Source organism: Felis catus, chromosome A1 (assembly GCF_018350175.1).
Source record: "Felis catus isolate Fca126 chromosome A1, F.catus_Fca126_mat1.0, whole genome shotgun sequence".
Lineage (NCBI taxonomy): Eukaryota > Metazoa > Chordata > Mammalia > Carnivora > Felidae > Felis > Felis catus.
The window spans coordinates 171,852,339-171,871,538 of record NC_058368.1 but is presented as its reverse complement, the minus strand read 5'-3'; the positions used below and the strand labels follow the sequence as shown (position 1 = coordinate 171,871,538).

Genomic DNA, 19,200 nt, shown 5'->3' with positions numbered 1-19,200 from the left:
TTTGAGGAACCTCCATACTGTCTTCCACAGTGGATGCACCAGTTTGCTTTTCCACCAACAGTGCGGGAGGGTTCCTTTTTCTCTACATTCTCACCAACAGCTATTGTTTCTTGTGATTTAACTATTGTGACAGGTGTGAGGTGATACCCCATCATAGTTTTGATTTGCATTTCCCTGATGGTAAGTGATGATGGGCATCTTTTCATGTTGGTTACCTGGATGTCTTCTTGGAGAAATATCTGTTCATGTCTTCTGCCCATTTTTTCATTGGATTATTTGGATGTTGAGTTGTATAAGTTCTTTATTTATATTGGATACTAATCCTTATCACATAGGTCATTTGCAAATATATTTTCCCATTCAGTCGGTTGTCTTTTAGTTTTGTTGATTCTTTTCTTCACTGTGCAGACACTTTTTATTTTGATGTAGTCCCAATATTTTATTTTTGCTTTTGTTTCCCTTGTGTCGGGAGACCTATCTAGAAAGAAGCTGCTATGGTTGATGGCAGAGAAATTAACTGCCTGTGCTCTTTTCTAGGATTTTACGGTTTCAGGTCTCACATTTAGGTCCTTCATCCATTTTGAATTTATTTTGTGGATGGTGTAAGAAAGTGGCTCCATTTCATTCTTTTGCATGTTGCTGTCCAGTTTTCCCAACACTATTTGTTGAAGAGACTGTCTTTTGTCTGTTGTATATTCTTTCCTGCTTTGTTGAAGAGTAATTCACCATATAATTGTGGGTTCATTTCTGGCTTTTCTATTCTGCTCCACTGATCTACATAGATATGCTTGTGCCATACTATTTTGATTACTACAGCTTTGTAATATAACTTGGAAGTCCAAATTATGATGCCTCCAGCTTTACTTTTCTTTTTCAAGATTGCTTTGGCTACTTGGGTTCTTTTGTAGTTCCATACAAATTTTAGGATTATGTGTTCTAGTTCTGTGAAAAATGCTATTGGTATTTGGATAGGGACTGCATTAAATCTGTAAATTGTTTTGGGTTGTATAGACATTTTAACAATATTTGTTCTTCCAATCTATGAGCATGGAATGCCTTTCCATTTCTTTCTTTTTTTTAATTTATACTATTTATTCAATATTTGAAAAAATAAAACATACAGGTATGTTATTTTGTTATATTTAAAAGCTCAATGAATATGATTGAACTGGAAAAATCATTATTTGTGGTTGTTATTGTTCTAGTCATTTATCCTTCTTTCCCCCTCCTTCTCTCTCCTCTTCCTCCTTTTTTTTATGTATTTCTTTTTATTTTATTTTATTTTATTTTATTTTATTTTATTTTATTCTAAAATTTACATCCAAATTAGTTAGCATATAGTGCAACACTGATTTCAGGAATAGATTCCTTAGTGCCCCTTACCCATTTAGCCCAACCCCCCCCCTCACAACCCCTCCAATAACCTTCTGTTTGTTCTCCATATTTATGAGTCTCTTCTGTTTTGTCCCCCTCTCTGTTTTTATATTATTTTTGTTTCCCTTCCCTTATGTTCATCTGTTTTGTCTCTTAAATTCCTCAGATGAATGAAGTCATATGATATTTGTCTTTCTCTGACTGACTAATTTCACTTAGCATAATACTCTCCAGTTCCATCCATGTAGTTGCAAATGGCAAGATTTCATTCTTTTTGATTGCTGAGTAATACTCCACCGTATATATATATGCCACATCTTTATCCATTCATCCATCGATGGACATTGGGGCTCTTTCCATACTTTGGCTATCATTGATAGTGCTGCTATAAACATTGGGGTGCATGTGTCCCTTTGAAACAGCACACCTGTATCCCTTGGATAAATGCCTAGTAGTGCAATTGCTGGGTCGTAGGGTAGTTATATTTTTAGTTCTTTTGAGGAACCTGCATACTGTTTTCCAGAGTGGCTGCACCAGCTTGCATTCCCATGTCTTTCCATTTCTTTGTGTTGTCTTCAATTTCTTTCATCAGTGTTTTATAGTTTTCAGTACAGGTCTTTCACCTCTTTGGATAGGTTTATTCCTAGATGTCTTGTTATTTTTGATTCAATATAAATGGTATTGTTTTCTTAATTTCCCTTTCTGCTGCTTCATTATTGGTGTATAGAAATGCAACAGATTTCTGAAGATTGATTTTGAGCAGGGAACTTCATTAGTATGATAGAAGTTTAAATAAAAACAAAATAACAAAAAACAAAGTTTTGGCCAATGTACTTGGAAGTGAAATGTTAAATGCTTTCTCTCTGAGATGAGGAACAAGACAGGGAGAGCAGCCCTACGATGATGCAGTGTTCTATTTTTTGACCTGGGTAATAACTTTGTGTATTTACAATAACACATTAAGTTCTTCATTTTATGTTTTATATATAATCTAGAATATATGTTATAGGAAAAAAAACAAAGAAATACTTGGAGATGAACAAAAGGCTGATTTAAGACAGTCACTAAAGGTCAGGAACTCTGTAGGTCCTAATTTCCCTCCCATTATGATTAATTTCCAACCAATTAACATTTATTGGGCCTATAAGACATTATACAAACTGGCAACATGCATTATTAACCTTAAAGATGTTTGCAGCCTATCATCTAGTAACTCCATTATCTATGAACTCATCTTAAGGGAAATGGCCAAGATAAAGAGAAAAAGAAATCCATAATGTGCTAAGATGTTCACTGCACACATGAAAATAAAATGGAAAATGACTAAATAACTACAGGGAACAGTTAAGAAAAAGGATTCTTGCAATGGGATTATTATGCAGTCAATAAAAATACAATTTACAAAATAGTCTAAGAAATGCAAATAACCTAATTTTTTAAAACTGGAAATATATACACACATACATTTGTACTATGACTAAACGGGGGGGTGGGGTGGGAATGTCATAGGCACAGAAAAAAAGACAAAATGAGAAGGAGGGAGAGAGGGGTTGGGGGAGACAAAAACTATACTGGTTTTCTTCATATGATGAGCTTATGGATGTTATCTTTACTTTTTAGTTTACTTCCTGAATTTCCTTTAATGACTATATAAAGCTTTAATAATGTGGTACACAAGAACTGAAGAAAATAATCACAAACCTAATGTATCCTATTTTTTAATTACTTCAAAATGTAACTAAAATTTCAATTTTAATCTCAGTATGATATTAATCAGGTAAATTATTTTCTAACAGTTAAACTGTGTAAGCGTATAATTTGCTATTTATAATAATTTCTAATTATAACTAGTGTTTTAAATCATATAACCTTAAAAATTAGATAGTCACAGATATATCATGTCCAATTTTCTGGCCATAATTCTAAACCAGTTTGCTCCTTGACAGCTAAAAAAGAAAATGATCTATTAACAGGCTTCAATCAGTCATTTCCATAAGAACAAAATAACTGTTAATCTCTGAATAAAAGATGGTCACAGCTCCTCATTTTCAACTTCAGTTTTGCCAATCCACTGGTATTTTCTGACCAGTTGTGAGGTATGTCTCAAGTAATTTGTTATCAATCATAAAATATAAATGTTTAATGCTTATCATTAGAAATAATAATAAATTGAAGCAAACGTAAGGTTAACCCTGTATCACTTAACATAGTTTGCATTCCAGCGTACTTTAACGAGAAGAAAAGAACACAGTAGATATAAATCTTTCATTTGGGAATTCCATATTCACTTTTTCAATATTTACTGAGCATCTATTAGAGGCCAGACACTAAAGGCACTGCACAAACAACAGAAACAGACTTGAAATCTGTTAGGGTTAAATATAACTGTCATTTTACAATTTAAGCTTTGAACTACCCAATCTTACTTTTCACTCTTTCCCAGAACAAACTTTCCTTCTCTAGTTCTCTGAATTTCTTTTAAAACACTTTAGGCTTCCTTGCTACCAAACCTCTGCTCCAGCTGCTCCTGAGCCTAAGTGCTTTTTGTTCATTCACCAGCATCTATAGAATGCTCACTACATGCTACTACAGTACTACAAGTACTGTACTTGGCATGAGAGAAGGAAAAAGCCTTTTCTACCCTATCCATTCTTTGAAGTCCAGGTCAAGTCCTGCCTCTTTCTCAGAGAATTTCCTCATTATCCTTTCCAGACTCTGAATGTTGTAACTATTACTATTCAACACAGTGGCTCCCAATCTTTGATACAAGAAACATTTTTAGTATTAAAAGGTTTCATAAATCTCATTCTCACTCCTTAGGTGATACCTGGTGCCAGGGCCCTAAATACCACCTATACACTGATAATTTCTACCTCTTCCTTAAACTCCTCATATACATGCCTATTCAATGTATCCACTTGAATACTATCTGATAGGTATCTCAAACATAGCCACATTCAAAACAAAATTGATTTACATCTCCAAACCTACCCCTACCCCTGCCCCATAGCCCCCATCTCAGTAAAATGTGCCACCTTTCCCCAGTTGGTCATGTTGAAAAACTTGGGAGTCGTCCTTTACTTCTCTTTCCCTCATACTCCACATCTAATCCATCAGTAAATCCTAAATACTCTACTTTTAAAAAACATTTTATTTGAGAGAGAGTACGCACATGTGTAAGCAGGGGAGAGGGGCAGAGGGGGGTGAGAGAATTCCAAACAGGCTCCATGCTCAGCACGGAACCTGACATGGGGCTTGAAACCATGACACTAGGATCACGACTTGAGCTGAAATCTAGAGTCAGACACCAACTAAATGAACCACCCAGCCCCCCTAATTACTCCGCTTTCTAAGTGTATCACAAATCTGAACGTTTCTTTGCTCCTCTACCATTAAAGGGGCTGCTTCTCCAAGCAGCGTATTTCCAACCTAAATTATTTTCCTAACTGGTTTTCCTGCTTCCATTTTGCCTCATACAATCAATTTTCACCATGTAGTCAGAGTAATCCTCCAAAATAACAAGTCAAATCTGGATATTCCCATGCTTAAACCCTTCAATGATTACCATTTCACCCAGAGTAAAATCCAGTCTTTCCAAGACCTTCAATGCCCTACCTGATCTAGCCTCTGCCTGTCCTACCACTCTCCCCTTCACTGGCTCTATTCCAGCCACACTGCTGGAATGTTGTTCTTCCAATATGCCAAACACATTTCCATTCAGAAGGTGCTTGCTGCTCCCTCTAAACATTTTCCCTCAGTTAGCTCCAAGGCTTACTCCATCACTTCCTTCAGGTCTCTTAGCTCAAAGGGCTTCTCAAAAAGCCCTTCTCTCACCAACCTATCTAAGGTAGCATCCTGTTACTCTTTAAAAAATTTTTTAATGTTTATTTATTTTTGAGAGAGAGAGAGAGCGAGCGAGCGCACACGTGACAGTGAGCGCGGGGGACGCTCAGAGAGAGAGGGAGACACAGAATCTGAAGCAGGCCCCCGGCTCTGAGCTGTCAGCACAGAGCCTGAGGCAGGGCTGGAACCCAAGAACCATGAGATCACGAACTAAGCTAAAGTCGGACACTTAACTGACTGAGATACCCAGGCGCCCCCTGTTACTCTATTATCCACTGAAACTTCTTTATTTATGTCAAAGCCTATTAACTACCTCATGTGTCTGTGTGTTCACGTGGATAATGTTTATTAACTGCATCCCTAACATTCACACTCAGAGAGAACACAGGTTAGGTTTTGTTCACCATTGTTACTACATTACATGCACATAGCAGACTTTCCAAAATATTTATGGATGAATGATAGTTACTGCTTTTAGTTTTGTTGAGAAAATAATGAAAAAACACTACTAGAATTTAGTAAGGCTTTCAAATGATTTTACACACTATTAATCACAAGAGCATTATATACCTGCTTTGGTGGTAGAAGGAGTACAATGCACGTAATTCCAGATTCAATAACAACTAAGGGATGGGGCCTTCTTATAATTCTCTGTCTCTTCCCACATCCTTCCTTCCTATGTCATTCACTGATTCTTTCCATAAACAGTTATTGTATACCTCTAAGTCAGAATATTCTAGACATTAAGAATACAAAAACAATTAACACGAGGTAATGCATGAGACATAGAAAAACAATACTTACAGAATATGACATACAATAGAGATACAAATATAGATTAAAAAATTACAGCACAACAGGGGAAATAATCAACTTTGGGGGGTTGTTTAGGGAAGGTTTTAGTAGTGATGATACTCAACAAATACTTGCAAAAAGTATTCTCCAATTTACTTTATATGTGAAATGAGGGTTTTAAGTCTGACAGTGCTCCAGTAATGTGCTGCCATGTGCTAGCCTGAGAATGAAACGAAAACAAGAGGAATGACAGAGCGGAACAAATCACAGAGAAACTGAGCCAAGTCCTTGATGGTTTCAGGCAGGATAAAGCCTTAGATAAAGTTTAATTACAAGATCTAATCATTCCCTTTATTGTTTAAGCAGTTTGAATGTGATTTTCTGTCACTTGCAATATAAGAATACAGATGAATGTTTACCAATTCTTTCAAAAAGCAAAGTATATTTCAAGGTATAAGGCCACTATTGGCATATATGAAGGGATGAATCCTGTTTTGTGGGCAACATCACAGGACTTCTAGTATATCTGATCTGTATCCACTAATTGTCAGTAGGAGTTCAAAATCATTGTGACAACCAAAAATGTCCCCATGTATTTCCAAATGCTTCCCACCCCCAAGGGGAAATACAAACCTATTTCCTAAGAGTTCTATATGTACCCATTTCTCACAGTGGTTCCACCATCTATGCATAAATGTACTTAACATCAACCTTAGAATAACTGGGATATACCACTCAAATACCTTAATTTTACATAATCAGATTTTAATCAGTTATTTATGACTATCCTACATATAGCTTATATCAACCCTTGCAGTGCTATAAGTTTCCTCCTACTATCGGAAAATTCTTATTTATTTAAACTTACTTCTCCATAAAATACTATCAAGATATGTCACCAATCTTGTTGGTTACCTTCCTAACTTCCTCTTAGACTGAAATGCCAGACAATGTATTTTCCAGCCCCCTTGCAAGTAGGGTCTAAACGTGCCAAGATGACATCTGACATAGGGTTTCTGTGAAAGGTTTACTTGCCTAATCAAGAGAGGACAAACTTCCTCCTATCTTTGGTGGCTGTGTGAGAATGTGATGTGTGGAGCAGCAAGAGCAATGTACAACAATGAGAGGACAAGGGCACAATGAGCACAAAGATGAGCACGCTAAGGATAAAAATGAAAATTACCTGGATCCTGGATATAACATCACTGTACAGCTACAGTGACTAACCAGGAATCCTCCCACTCTGGGCTTTTTATGTGAAATACTGTTTACTATTGGTCGGGTATTATGTAACCTGAGGCCAAACTAATACAAGATATATTTAAGATATGACAGATGCTGAAAGTGGGAGAAGAACCAAGGTTAGAGTGGGTTGCTGGGAGAAAGGTGTTTAGAAGAGAGAAATTAGAAGGAAGAGAAATACATATACACACATGCACACGTAAACACACTAGGTGAGGATAGGTACATGAAAATCAAATTCCATTTGACTCCCACTGGTTTGAGTTAAGCTTACAATAGTACATTTAAGAGAAATATAGCAAGCAATGTAGGTGAGAAGTCAAGTTGCAGAACTGGGGAACATTCCACATAAAAATGATTTGTGTCATTAAAAATAGGATGGGGCACCTGGGTGGCTCAGTTGGTCGAGCATCCGACTTCAGCTCAGGTCATGATCTCACTGCTCGAGAGTTCGAGCCCAGCATTGGGCTCTGTGCTAACAGCTCAGAGACTGGAGCCGGCTTCGGATTCTGCCGTCTCTCTCTTTCTCTGCCCCTCTCCTGCTTACGCTCTGTCTCTCTCTCTCTCTCTCTCTCTCTCAAAAATAAATAAACATTAAAAAAAAAAAAAAAGGTTTCAAAAACAGGATATAACCACCAAGAAAACACAGTGAAAAGCACAAAGACCCCTGAGTACACTGGTTATCTCTCCCTCATTTTAGATAAGTTTCATCCATGAGTTAGGCCAATTAGAATAATTCCACCCCTCTTGACAAAGACATTGTGACAGATTTGGCAGCATGATCCTTCTAATTTGTTCAATCAGAACAGAGCTTAGGACTTTTGGGAAAAGGCTAGTCGAAAAGAGAATCCTTCTCTTTACCTTTGGAAATAAATAAAGAAGGCTATCACATGAACATTGCTGATAGCCATTTATTTATTTTTTAGGAGGGAAGCCAGTCTGAGCATAAAGCCCAAACAGTAGGACAAAATTGAGATAATAGCAGAAAAATGGAGTTTCAGCCCCAATGACATAAGCCCATGAACAAACTACTCTTGAAGCCAATTCTATCTATGCACTTGCCAATCACATGAGCCAATACACTCTTTTTTGCTTTTAAATCCAGTTTGCATCCTAATATATGAATCACTATGTTTTGGGGGAAGAACAATGCAGGAATGTGAAAAAAAACTTTCAGATATCTAAAAGAATCAGGACATACAATGCAGAAGAACCAAGAAATCAGATAATCTTATTCCTATGGTGTATACGGTTTTAGGAAACCAAGGATGACTGAAGGAAAGCCAATAGATGCGGTGATTAGGAGGTCATAGGGGACTTTTAAAATAGCAATTTCAGTGCTGAAATGGTAAAGGAAGTGAGAGTGCAAAGGAGAATATTTTATATTTATTAGGAACTCCATAATGTACCAAACACTTGGATGGATATCTAACATGTGCTAAACTCCTTCAATTATGACTCTAAGTTTAACACTCTATTTTATAGATAAAGAATAGAGTCTGAGTAGTAACTTGCCCACAGCCACATAGCCACTAAGTGTTTTTAAGAGACTTCAAACCCAGATTCACCTCGGTCAAAAGTCAAATATTCTTGCTACTACACTAGGCTCCTGGGACTAAAGAATAAAAATACAGTGGCACAGCAGGCTCAAAATTCAGACTGGCTTTACTGAGTTACACAGCACTGTATTTGGCAGCCTTGAGAAAGATATAAGTATGTACATAGGCTAGAGAGGGAGAGACTGAAGACGAAATGATAATGGACAGTTCTACAGAAAGAAGGATGGGGGGGATGACTGTGGACACATCAGGAGGGGAGAATATTTCCTTTTGTGAGATAGGAGTAAATAAGGAAATAATACAGAGGATAGAAAAGAATATACCCCAGACAGTTGAGATTTTTCTCAAGAAAGGAAGGTATCAAGTTATTTGCTATAAAAACCTTCCGGAAATGAGACAGAAAGGTACACGACCAGCACTTAAAACCCAGGAGAGAACAGGGCACCAACTTGTATGGAAATGAACCTATATCCTCATACAACGGTCTCTTGCATCCTTTAGGATGTCAGGAATCAAACCGAAAGAGCTAGTGATAATGCTTACTCTGGACTGGGCACTAGAAAGGTAAACCTACAGAAAATAAGGCATTCTAGGGCATCAGTGAGAGCTTAGTAAAAACTGATGACAGTGAGATCCTGGTTATGTAGGGAGGCAAATGAAATCAGCAGTAAGCTAATGGGTTGGATGAATAGAGAGACAAAGAGGGGTTCATAAAGACAGTGTGAGAGACAGAAAACAGGTACCATAAGAGTGGAAGAGTGAGAGATTTTAATGACAGTTTGTGATCAGAGATGTGTTTTGACACAACCCTTCGAATTATTTTGCCAGAGGCAGAGAGGCACTGACTGGAGTTAGTCCTACTATCTCTTCAGCCAGAAGCACAGAATTGAGACATAACCCCCTTTAAAAACATGCAGTCCTTAGTTGTAGAAAAATGAAGGCCTAACACAAACAAATGAATGAACTAGCCCATACAGGAATCAAACATAAAAATATCTCCTCTTTTTTTGAACTAAACAATTCTATCTCCAAATTTAGGAAATTAAAAAAATAAAAATAAAAATAAAAATAAAAATAAAAATAAAAATAAAAATAAAAATAAATTAATTTAAAAGGAAATTCATTAAGGTCAGAGTCTACAGCAAAGGGAAAAACAGATTATGTGTCATGAGGCAGAATGAAAAGTAAACAAATCTGTCAGGCCAATTATATAACCCACATATTAAAGACTGTTAGTATAGAATTCCAATAGGGCAAGGATAGTTTGTGCTTTCATAACCTGGGAGAGCACCTAGCATAGTTTCAACAAATGATATTATGCAATTTAATGTTAATAAAAAAGGTCCACCTATTCGTAATCTCAAAGGAGAAGCTATCATTCACATCTATAATCTCAGTTTTACAATTTGGGGGCTCTTGAGAAATTATCCAATTAGTTCTCCGTATGGAAGTAAATTAAGAAGGCTATCACATGAATACTGCTGATAGCCATCTTGTTTTGCTAGGAGGGAAGCCACTTTGAGCAGGAAGCCCAAACAGGAGGACAGAGCTGAGATAACAGCAAAAAGATGGAAAATATGGGAGAAACAGCCATGGCAACTTCCTCCACTACTACTTCAATCCTGTGGTTTGCACTTATAAACTCTGGCAAGGTACCAGGTTATTCAGGACAGTTTCTTACACCATTAATTCTGAGTACCCTTGCCCCAGTAATAAAGAAAGAACTGAGAATGGCACAGCCTGAATTTTGCAAAAAATAATCAGGTCTTACAGGGACTGTTAAGTAGTAACAACAATTGAGAATCCAAGAAATTTGAGAAGTTTTTAGTTTAAAAAGCTTTTCTCCATTTTAGCCCTTTCTAAATAAAACAAAGGGCTTGTACAATACGGTATTCTAAAGCTTCACTGGGCAATTTAAGCGAACACTGGATAAAAGAATAAATCACTTAACCTTTCTTGTGCCATTACATATCTTACATTCACAAAGCCTTCCTTTTAAAAACGAACACTTCCCAATTCTTTCACTAGACCTAGAAAACTTAAGCCTCTGCCTCAAAAGTTAGGAGACCAAAGATTTAGAGATTAATTTCCATGAACAATCATTTGCATCACAGGCACCAGTCTCTCCTTTGCAGTTCAATGGGCCAAGGAATTCAACTCTTCAAACCACCTCTCCTGGGGACTGGACTCCCTCATCAAGGTGAAGCTTTTTCTTTGTAACTCTCTCTATATGAGAGGCTACCGGGTAATCTTCCCAGACAGTTAAACTTTTAAAGGAAGCCAAGAGGGTCGAAACCAGGAAGATGGGGAGGCGACTAAAATAGGAGGGGCGACGACCCACCCACCTAACGCGAAAGAGAGACCGCTTGGACGCGAGAAGCTTCACCAGGAGTCGGGAAAGATGCGGAGGGCGGCAGGCGTCGCGACCCCCACCCACTGTGTGAGAATGGAGGGCTTGCAAAGCCAGGGGCCAACTGGAGGCCTGAAAGAGGGCGCGGGGCGGGGAGAGGGTGGGACGTGGAGACAAGAGAACGGCAGACTCGGGCCGAGCACCGCTAGGGTCTGGAGCAACGGTGGGGCAAAGACGCCAATGCTCACGCTTCACTCACCTGCCAGACGTTCGCCCCGCGGCCAGAAGTACGGACGCCGCCTGGGCGCTTCCTCTCCTGCGGGACACGGCAGCCGCCGCCGCCGCCGGAGCTCCAGGACCCGAGAGTAGAGGGTGGTGCAGAAGCAGGCAAAACGGCGACCGGACCCGAGCCCAGACAGGCGTACATAGGGGGCGCCGGGGGGCCGGGAAGGCAACTGTGCTTCACCTTCCTCACCAGTAACCAACAACACTTCCCGGGTACAGCATCGTGCCAGCCTCGGCCCGCTGCTCCCCGGCCTTCTCCCGCAGCTCCCCCCAGCAGCGGCCGGGTTTCCGGCGGCCACACTCCGCCCCCTCGCTACTTGGCCTCCGCCATCTTGTTGGAGGCGGGAAGAATGTAGCGCGCTTGCGTGCGCCGAGATTGCCGGCGCTCTTCTACCCCGCAAGGAGGGGCCGAAATGCGCAGTCGCGTTGTTGCGGCGCTCAGACCCTCGCTTCTTCACGGTCCGGTACGATGTGCGTTTGCTACTTGGGAGGCCGAATCTCAGTTCACCGGACTTACTTGCCTTTTCCTGAGCTGTGCTGCAGCCGATTTAGTAGAACCCGTCTGCACACCCATAGTCAAGTTATTCTGCAAACACCTGGGTAGTGCCTACAATGTGATAGGTTCTAGGCCAGGTGCTGAGGGTAGATTAATAAAACCTATCTGTAGCCCAAAAGGAGCTCATAATCTAGTGAAAAAGACCGATGAACGAGTAATTCCCCAAATTCTTGTTTTGTAGCTGCGCACCACCTCCTCTCCCTTGCTCCCACTATTTTAATTCAAAGCATACTTCCTAGGAAGTCCTCCTAGTTTGTCTTAGACAAACTTTATCTTTCATTACCTCTCTAGCTTAATTTCATTCAACATTGATTCAACAAATAATATTTGAGTTTCTATTATATACTTAATATTGTCCTAGGCTCCAGATTTATAGCAGTAAGAAATACATTCATGGAATTTACATTCTGGTGGGAAAGAATGGGCAAAAAAGACAAATCACAGAATTAATGTTTGATAGTGATAAGGGATGGGAATGATGGGATTTTGGGGTGATGATGGGGTTTGGAGCTGAAGGTCAAGAAAGAATTCTTGATGACATCTTTGGCGCAAAAAGGTGAATTTACTTAAGCATGGGGACAGGACCCTAGGGCAGAAAGAGCCACACTGGGGTGGTGACAGGTAACTGATTAAATACCTTCAGGTTGGAGGGGGGTTGGGGATAGAGTAAGTCTCTAAGGTATTTGGAAGCAAGGTTTCCAGGACTTTGAGGGCCAGCTGCTGTTAGGAAAAAAACCTCAGTCATGAGACCCTTCACATGTAGATCAGGGGGCCATAAGCTTGGGGTATGATTGCCAGGATATACCTTGGGGGAGTTGAGATACAGGAAGTTTCCAAAGCAATTTTTATATGTTAAAGTAGACTTAGAGGATCCTGAGGGGTCAGGATAACATTAAGCCAAGGTTCCCTTTTGCCCCTAGCAAAGTGTCATCATTGAGGCAGCTGAGGTCCTAGAAGGACGTCACTCTGCCGGTTTCAAGGACTTGTCAATGGGCAGTAGGCAATAAGGGAATTTAATTTTTCGTTTGCCTTTGTTTCCCACATCACCACGGCAAGCACTTAAACCCCTTTCCTTTGCTCTTGGGTAGCCAGGGGTGTCCAAAGAATGTAACACATATCCCACCTGGCGGGGGGGGGGGGGGCCTGTTAGCCTGTACTTTGCTCTCACCTTGCCCAACATTCCCTCATCAGGCGGAGAGCAAACCACCAAAAGATGATGGCGTGAAGGACCATAATTAGCAATCTCTCTCCAGAGATGACATTTGATCTGAGGCCTGAATGACCACAGGGGCCAGGAGCCAAGAGAAGATCTGGGGCAGAGCCTTCCAGGCAGAGGAAACAGCTAAAGCAGAGGCCTGAGGTGGGAATGAGACCTGCAGGTGAGAGGGACAAAGAGAATAAGTGGCATGGACAGTGGGAGGAGATGAGGTCAGGGAGAGGCAGGGGTCAAGTTAGCAAGGGCATTGAGGGCATGGTAAGAGTTGGATTTTACTACAAGGGTCCTGTCTAGCTTGTTGACACTGCCCCAACTGGTTTTCAAATACTAATATTTCCTGACAGCCTCATTGCTTTGCACATGCTGATCCCACTGTTTTGAAGAACTTACTATTGTTTTTTATGTGTGTAGCTTGTCATCTTCCAGGTTTCAGTTGAAGTGTCACTTCAGAAAGGCCATCCTTCCTCAGCTATGTCTCCCTTCTGCTCTCTAATTAGTTTTCAGTGTTGCACCTATCATTTTTTCCATGGCACTCAACATTTTTGTTTTTCTATTTCACCTATCTCCCCACCCACCTCTCCTATGTCACCCTAGTTTGTTCTCTGTATTTAAGAATCTGTTTGTATCTTTTTTTCTTTTTTTTGTTCATTTTTTTCTTAATTCCATAAGAGTGAAATCATATAGTATTTGTCTCTGACTTTGTCATTTAGCATTATACCTTCTAGGTCCATCCGTGTTGTTGCCAATGGCAAGGTCTCATTCTTTTTTATGGCCAAGTAATATTCCATTATCTGTATCTATATCTATCTATCTATCACATCTTTATCCATTCATCTATGGATGGACATTTGGGCTGCTTGCATGTCTTGGCTATTGTAAATAATACTGCCATATACATAGGGGTGCATATATCTTTTCAAAATAGTGTTTTGCTTTCTTGAGGTAAGTAACCAGTAGTGGAATTACCGGGTCACGTGATAGTTCTATTTTTAATTTTGCGAGGAACCTCCATACTGTTTTCCAGAGTGGCTGCACCAGTTTGCATTCCCACCAACAGTGCAGGAGGGTTCCTATTTCTCCACATCCTTACCAACACGATTATCTCTTGTCCTTTTTATTTTAGCCATTCTGACAGTGTGAAGTGCTATCTCGTTGTAGTTTTGATTTATATTTCCCTGATGATTAGTGATGTTGAGCATCTTTTCATGTGTCTTTTGGGCATCTGTAGGGCTACTATGGAAAAATGTCTATTCAAGTCCTCTGCCCATTTTTAATTAGATTATTTGGGGTTTTTTGATATTGTGAAGTGTAGAAATTCTTTATATATTTTGGATATTAGCTCCTTATTGGATATATCATTTGCAAACATTTTTTCTCACTCAGTAGGTTGCTTTGTCATTTTGTTGATGGTTTCCTTCACTGTGAAAAGCAGTAGTCCCGATAGTTTAATTTTGTTTTTGTTTCCCTTGCCTGAGGAGACGCATCTAGAAAAATGTTTTTATAACCCGTGTCAAAGAAAGCACTGCCTATGTTTCCTTCTAGGATTTTTATGGTTTTAGGTCTCACATTCAGGTCTTTAATACATGTTGAGTTTATTTGTGTGTATGGTATAAGAAAGTGGTCTAATTTCATTCTTGTGCATGTAGCTGTCCAGTTTTCCCAACACCATTCATTGAAGAGACTCTTTCTGCATTATATATTCTTGCCTCCTTTGTTGTATATTAATTGACCATATATGGATTTATTTCTGGGCTCTCGCTTTTGTTCCATTGATCCATGTGTCTGTTTTTGTGCTAGTACCATACTGTTTTGATTATTGCAGCTTTGTAGTACATCTTGAAATTTGGAATTGTGATACCTCCAGTTTGTTGTTCTTTCCCAGCATTGTTTTGGCTATTCAGGCAGGGTCTTTTGTGGTCTTAGGATTCCTTGTTCCACTTTTGTGAAAAATGTTGTTGGTATTTTGATAAAGATTGCATGAAATCTGTAGATTGCTTTGGATAGTATGGACATTTTTTTTTTCAACGTTTATTTATTTTTGGGGCAGAGAGAGACAGAGCATGAACGGGGGAGGGGCAGAGAGAGAGGGAGACACAGAATCGGAAACAGGCTCCAGGCTCTGAGCCATCAGCCCAGAGCCTGACGCGGGGCTCGAACTCACGGACCGCGAGATCGTGACCTGGCTGAAGTCGGACGTTTAACCGACTGCGCCACCCAGGCGCCCCTAGTATGGACATTTTAACAATACTGGTTTTTCCAATCAATGAGCATGGAATATCTTTCCATATGTTTCTGTCATTTTCAGTTTCTTTTATCAGTGTCTTATGGTTTTGGGGGTACAGATCTTTCACCTCCTTGGTTAAGTTTATTCTTAGGTATTTTATTATTTCTGGTGCAATTGTAAAGGGATTGTTTTCTTAATTTTTCTTTTGCTACTTCATTATTAGTGTATAGAAGTGCAACAGATTTCTGTATATTAATTTTGCAACCCGTGACTTTACTGAATTCGTTTATCAATTTAAGTACTTTTTTGGTGGAGTCTTCAGAGTTTTCTGTATATACTATCATGTCATCTGCAATAGTGAAAGTTTACTTCTTGTTTACCAATGTGGATACCTTTTATTTTTTGTTGTTGCTGTCTGATTGCTGTGGCTAGGACTTCCTGTACTAGGTTGAATAGAAGTGGTGAAAGTAGACTTCTTGAAACATATAACCTTCTAAAACTGAATCAGGAAGAAATGAAAAATTTGAACAGATGAACTACCAGCAATGAAATTGAATCAATAATCAAAAATCTCCCAACAAACAGGACCAGATGGCTTCACAGGTAAATTCTACCAGACATAAAAGAAGAATTAATAGCTATTCTTGTCAAACTATTCCAAAAAATATAAGAGGAAGGAAAACTTCCAAATTCATTCTACAAGGCTAGCATTACCCTGATATCAAAATCAGATAAAGACTCTGAAAAACAACAACAACAACAACAACAACAACATCAACAACAACAGCTAACAGGCCAATATCTCTGATGAACATAGATCCAGAAGTCCTCAACAAAATATTAGCAAACCAAATCCAACAGTACATTAAAAAAATCATTCATTACGATCAAGTGGGATTTAGTCTACGGATGTAAAGGTGGTTCAATATTCACAAATCAATCAATATAATACATCACATTAACAAGAGAGAGAATAAAAGCCATGTGATCATCTCAATAGGTGCAGAAAAAGCATCTGACAGAATACAATATTCATTCATGATGAAAACCCTCAACAAAGTAGGTCTAGAGGGAACATACCTCAACATAAAAAAGGCCATATATGAAAAACCCATAGCTAACCTCTTCTCAATGGTGAAAAGTAGAGAGCTTTTCCTCTAAGATCAGAACAAGAAAATGATATCCATTTTCACCACTTCTATTTGACATATTTTTAAATTATATATTTATCGTTTCTTTTCTGTCCCATAAATTGTGAACTCCACAAGGAGTGAAGATGTTCTGTTTATCAATGAACACCCTGTGCCTAGTACCATGCCTGGCATGGGTGGTTACTTAATATTTGTTGAATTAATGAATGTGGAAGTGTGTCAGCACCTAAAGTAATCAGTGACATACACCATTGTTTTTCATTTGTTAGTTTTTAAAATTAAATGCAAGTCATTTCCTATTTATATGTCTCCTCAACTAGGTTACAAATAGGAACTTTAGAAAGAGAGAGGGGGAGAAAGAATAAGATAGAGAAGAGTAGGTAATGGTGGGGCAGTGGGCAGATTATATTGCATATGTTTGCAGGGCTGGGAGAAAGCTTCAATTTAATGGAGCACCTATTATATGTGCTGTGCACTATGCTAAGTACTTAATCCTTACCATAACCCTGCTAGGTAGTTGTCCTCATTTTTACACATAGAAAAATTCAGAAGGATTAAGTCATTTGCCCAAGGTCACATATGAAGAGATAGTGCTGACCTGGGGCACCTGGGTGGCTCAGTCAGTTAAGCATCCAACTCTTGATTTTGGCTCAGGTCATGATATCAGGGTCATGAGATTGAGCCCTGTGTCAGGCTCCACCCTAGGCATGGATCCTGCTTAAGATTCTCTCTCTCTCTCTCTCTCTCTCTCTCTCTCTCTCTCTCTCTCCCCCTCCCTCTCCCTCCCACTACCTCCCCCTCCATATATTCTCTCTCTCTCTCTCTCTCTAAAAAAAAAAAAAAAAAAGATAGTGCTGCCCCTAAAGACCATGCTCTTCCCATCTAGAGAAACTGGATTTGGAGGTGGGCCTATTTGGTGATTTGACTCTGTATCATTAGCATGCTTTTGTTGGAGACTTCAGCTACAGTCATTTACAAATCCCAGTCATATTGCTATTCTTGTATAGGCTTTCAACAAAGGGCCTGATTGGAAATTGCTGTCATTCTTTTCTTTTGGATTGAAGCAGAGCTCATTTTACCATTTCCTTTTCATGTTTTTTAAAAATTTGTATTTCTTTTTATTAATAGGTTCTATATGTTTCATCAAAGGAAAAGAAGAGATGGCGGAAAAATGGGTGTGTATCTTAAATGCTAGCTGCACCCCTTGGTTAGGCTTGTTCCTGTACAGCTAGCTCTCTCATCTAGATCCCAAATAATGCTTTATACATCAAAGACAGTTCTCTGGCAAAGAGTGACAGGCTTACCATAACAGTCACTTATCCCATTTCCTCATCAGAATTACACACCATCATTTCCCTCTAAACAGGAGAGCTGCCTCAGAATAGTTAGGGAGAACTATGAGAAAGGATGAACTTTCTCATAGGGAGAACTATGAGAAACTTATCTTATAGTAGCTACTATAAGATAGTAGCTACTATCTTATATCTGGGGCCATTCAGTCTTTATATGAGGGCAGGAATACACTATATCTCATGATAATATACACTTTCTTTTTTTTTTTTTAATTTTTTTTCAACGTTTATTTATTTTTGGGACAGAGAGAGACAGAGCATGAACGGGGGAGGGGCAGAGAGAGAGGGAGACACAGAATCGGAAACAGGCTCCAGGCTCTGGGCCATCAGCCCAGAGCCTGATGCAGGGCTCGAACTCACGGACCACGAGATCGTGACCTGGCTGAAGTCGGACGCTTAACCGACTGCGCCACCCAGGCGCCCCTATAATATACCCTTTCAACTTAACCCAGATAGTCCATGTGCAAGCCCAGTAGTAGGTGGGAATACATACCTGAGAAGTCTCACCTTCTACCCTGCTGTAGTGTAATTCTTCCTTGGAATAAATCCTGGATACAAGATGATGTCTTCAGTTTCTATGGTATTCTCTCCTCTTTCTTTTTAATTTTTTTTAACGTTTATTCATTTTTCAGAGACAAGAGTGCGAGTGGGGGAGGGGCAGAGAGAGAGGGAGACACAGAATCTGAAGCAGGCTCCAGGCTCTGAGCTATCAGCACAGAGCCTGACGTGGGACTCGAACTCACAAACTGTGAGATCATGAATGACCTGAGCCACCCAGGAGCCCTGGTATTCTCTCCTCTTATGGTGACCATCTGTTATAGGCTGAACATGCTCCCATGCCCCCCCCCCCCCCGCCAAATAAAAGATATGTTGAAGTCCTAATCTCCAATACTAAAGAATATGAACTTATTTGGGAATAGGGTCATTGCATATATAATTAAGTTGAAACAAGTTCATACTGGAGTAGGATGGAGGCCTAATCCAATAGCTAGTGTCCTCATGAGACAGCCACATGAGAGAAGAGACACACAGAGTTGGAGTTATACAGTTACAAGCCAAGGAACACCAAAGATTACTGGCAAACCATGAGAACTCCCTACAGGTTTCAGAGGGAGCATGGCCCTGCCACCTTGATTTCAGACTAATAGCCTCCAGATCTGTGAGACAATACATTCCCATTGTTTTAAGACATTGGTTTGTGGCACTTTGTTATACCAGCCCTAGAAATGAATACACCATCTTATGTATATTGC

General features: G+C 39.5%; 1 protein-coding gene and 1 long non-coding RNA gene across 9 annotated transcripts in view; one reads left to right on the top strand and one right to left on the bottom strand.

Moving 5' to 3' along the window:
* Positions 1-11,590, bottom strand: part of APC (APC regulator of WNT signaling pathway) — a 151,419-nt gene extending 139,829 nt beyond the window's left edge. For 6 of the 7 annotated variants that reach the window (XM_019838005.3, XM_011285189.4, XM_019838035.3 and 3 more), the window contains exon 1: positions 11,423-11,590. In XM_019838005.3, the coding sequence (XP_019693564.3) occupies positions 11,423-11,590 (168 nt within the window). The remainder of the gene's footprint in view (positions 1-11,422) is intronic. The other variant, XM_019838018.3, reaches the window with a different exon arrangement.
* A 184-nt stretch (positions 11,591-11,774) lies between these two features.
* The window catches only part of LOC109502682, a 39,239-nt gene continuing 31,813 nt past the window's right edge, over positions 11,775-19,200 (top strand). The window contains exons 1-3 of one of the 2 annotated variants that reach the window (XR_002744646.2): positions 11,775-11,912; positions 13,196-13,383; positions 17,724-18,214. This is a non-coding gene — a long non-coding RNA (uncharacterized LOC109502682). Of the gene's footprint in view, positions 11,913-13,195; positions 13,384-17,723; positions 18,215-19,200 lie in introns of those variants that run through there. The other variant, XR_002744645.2, reaches the window with a different exon arrangement.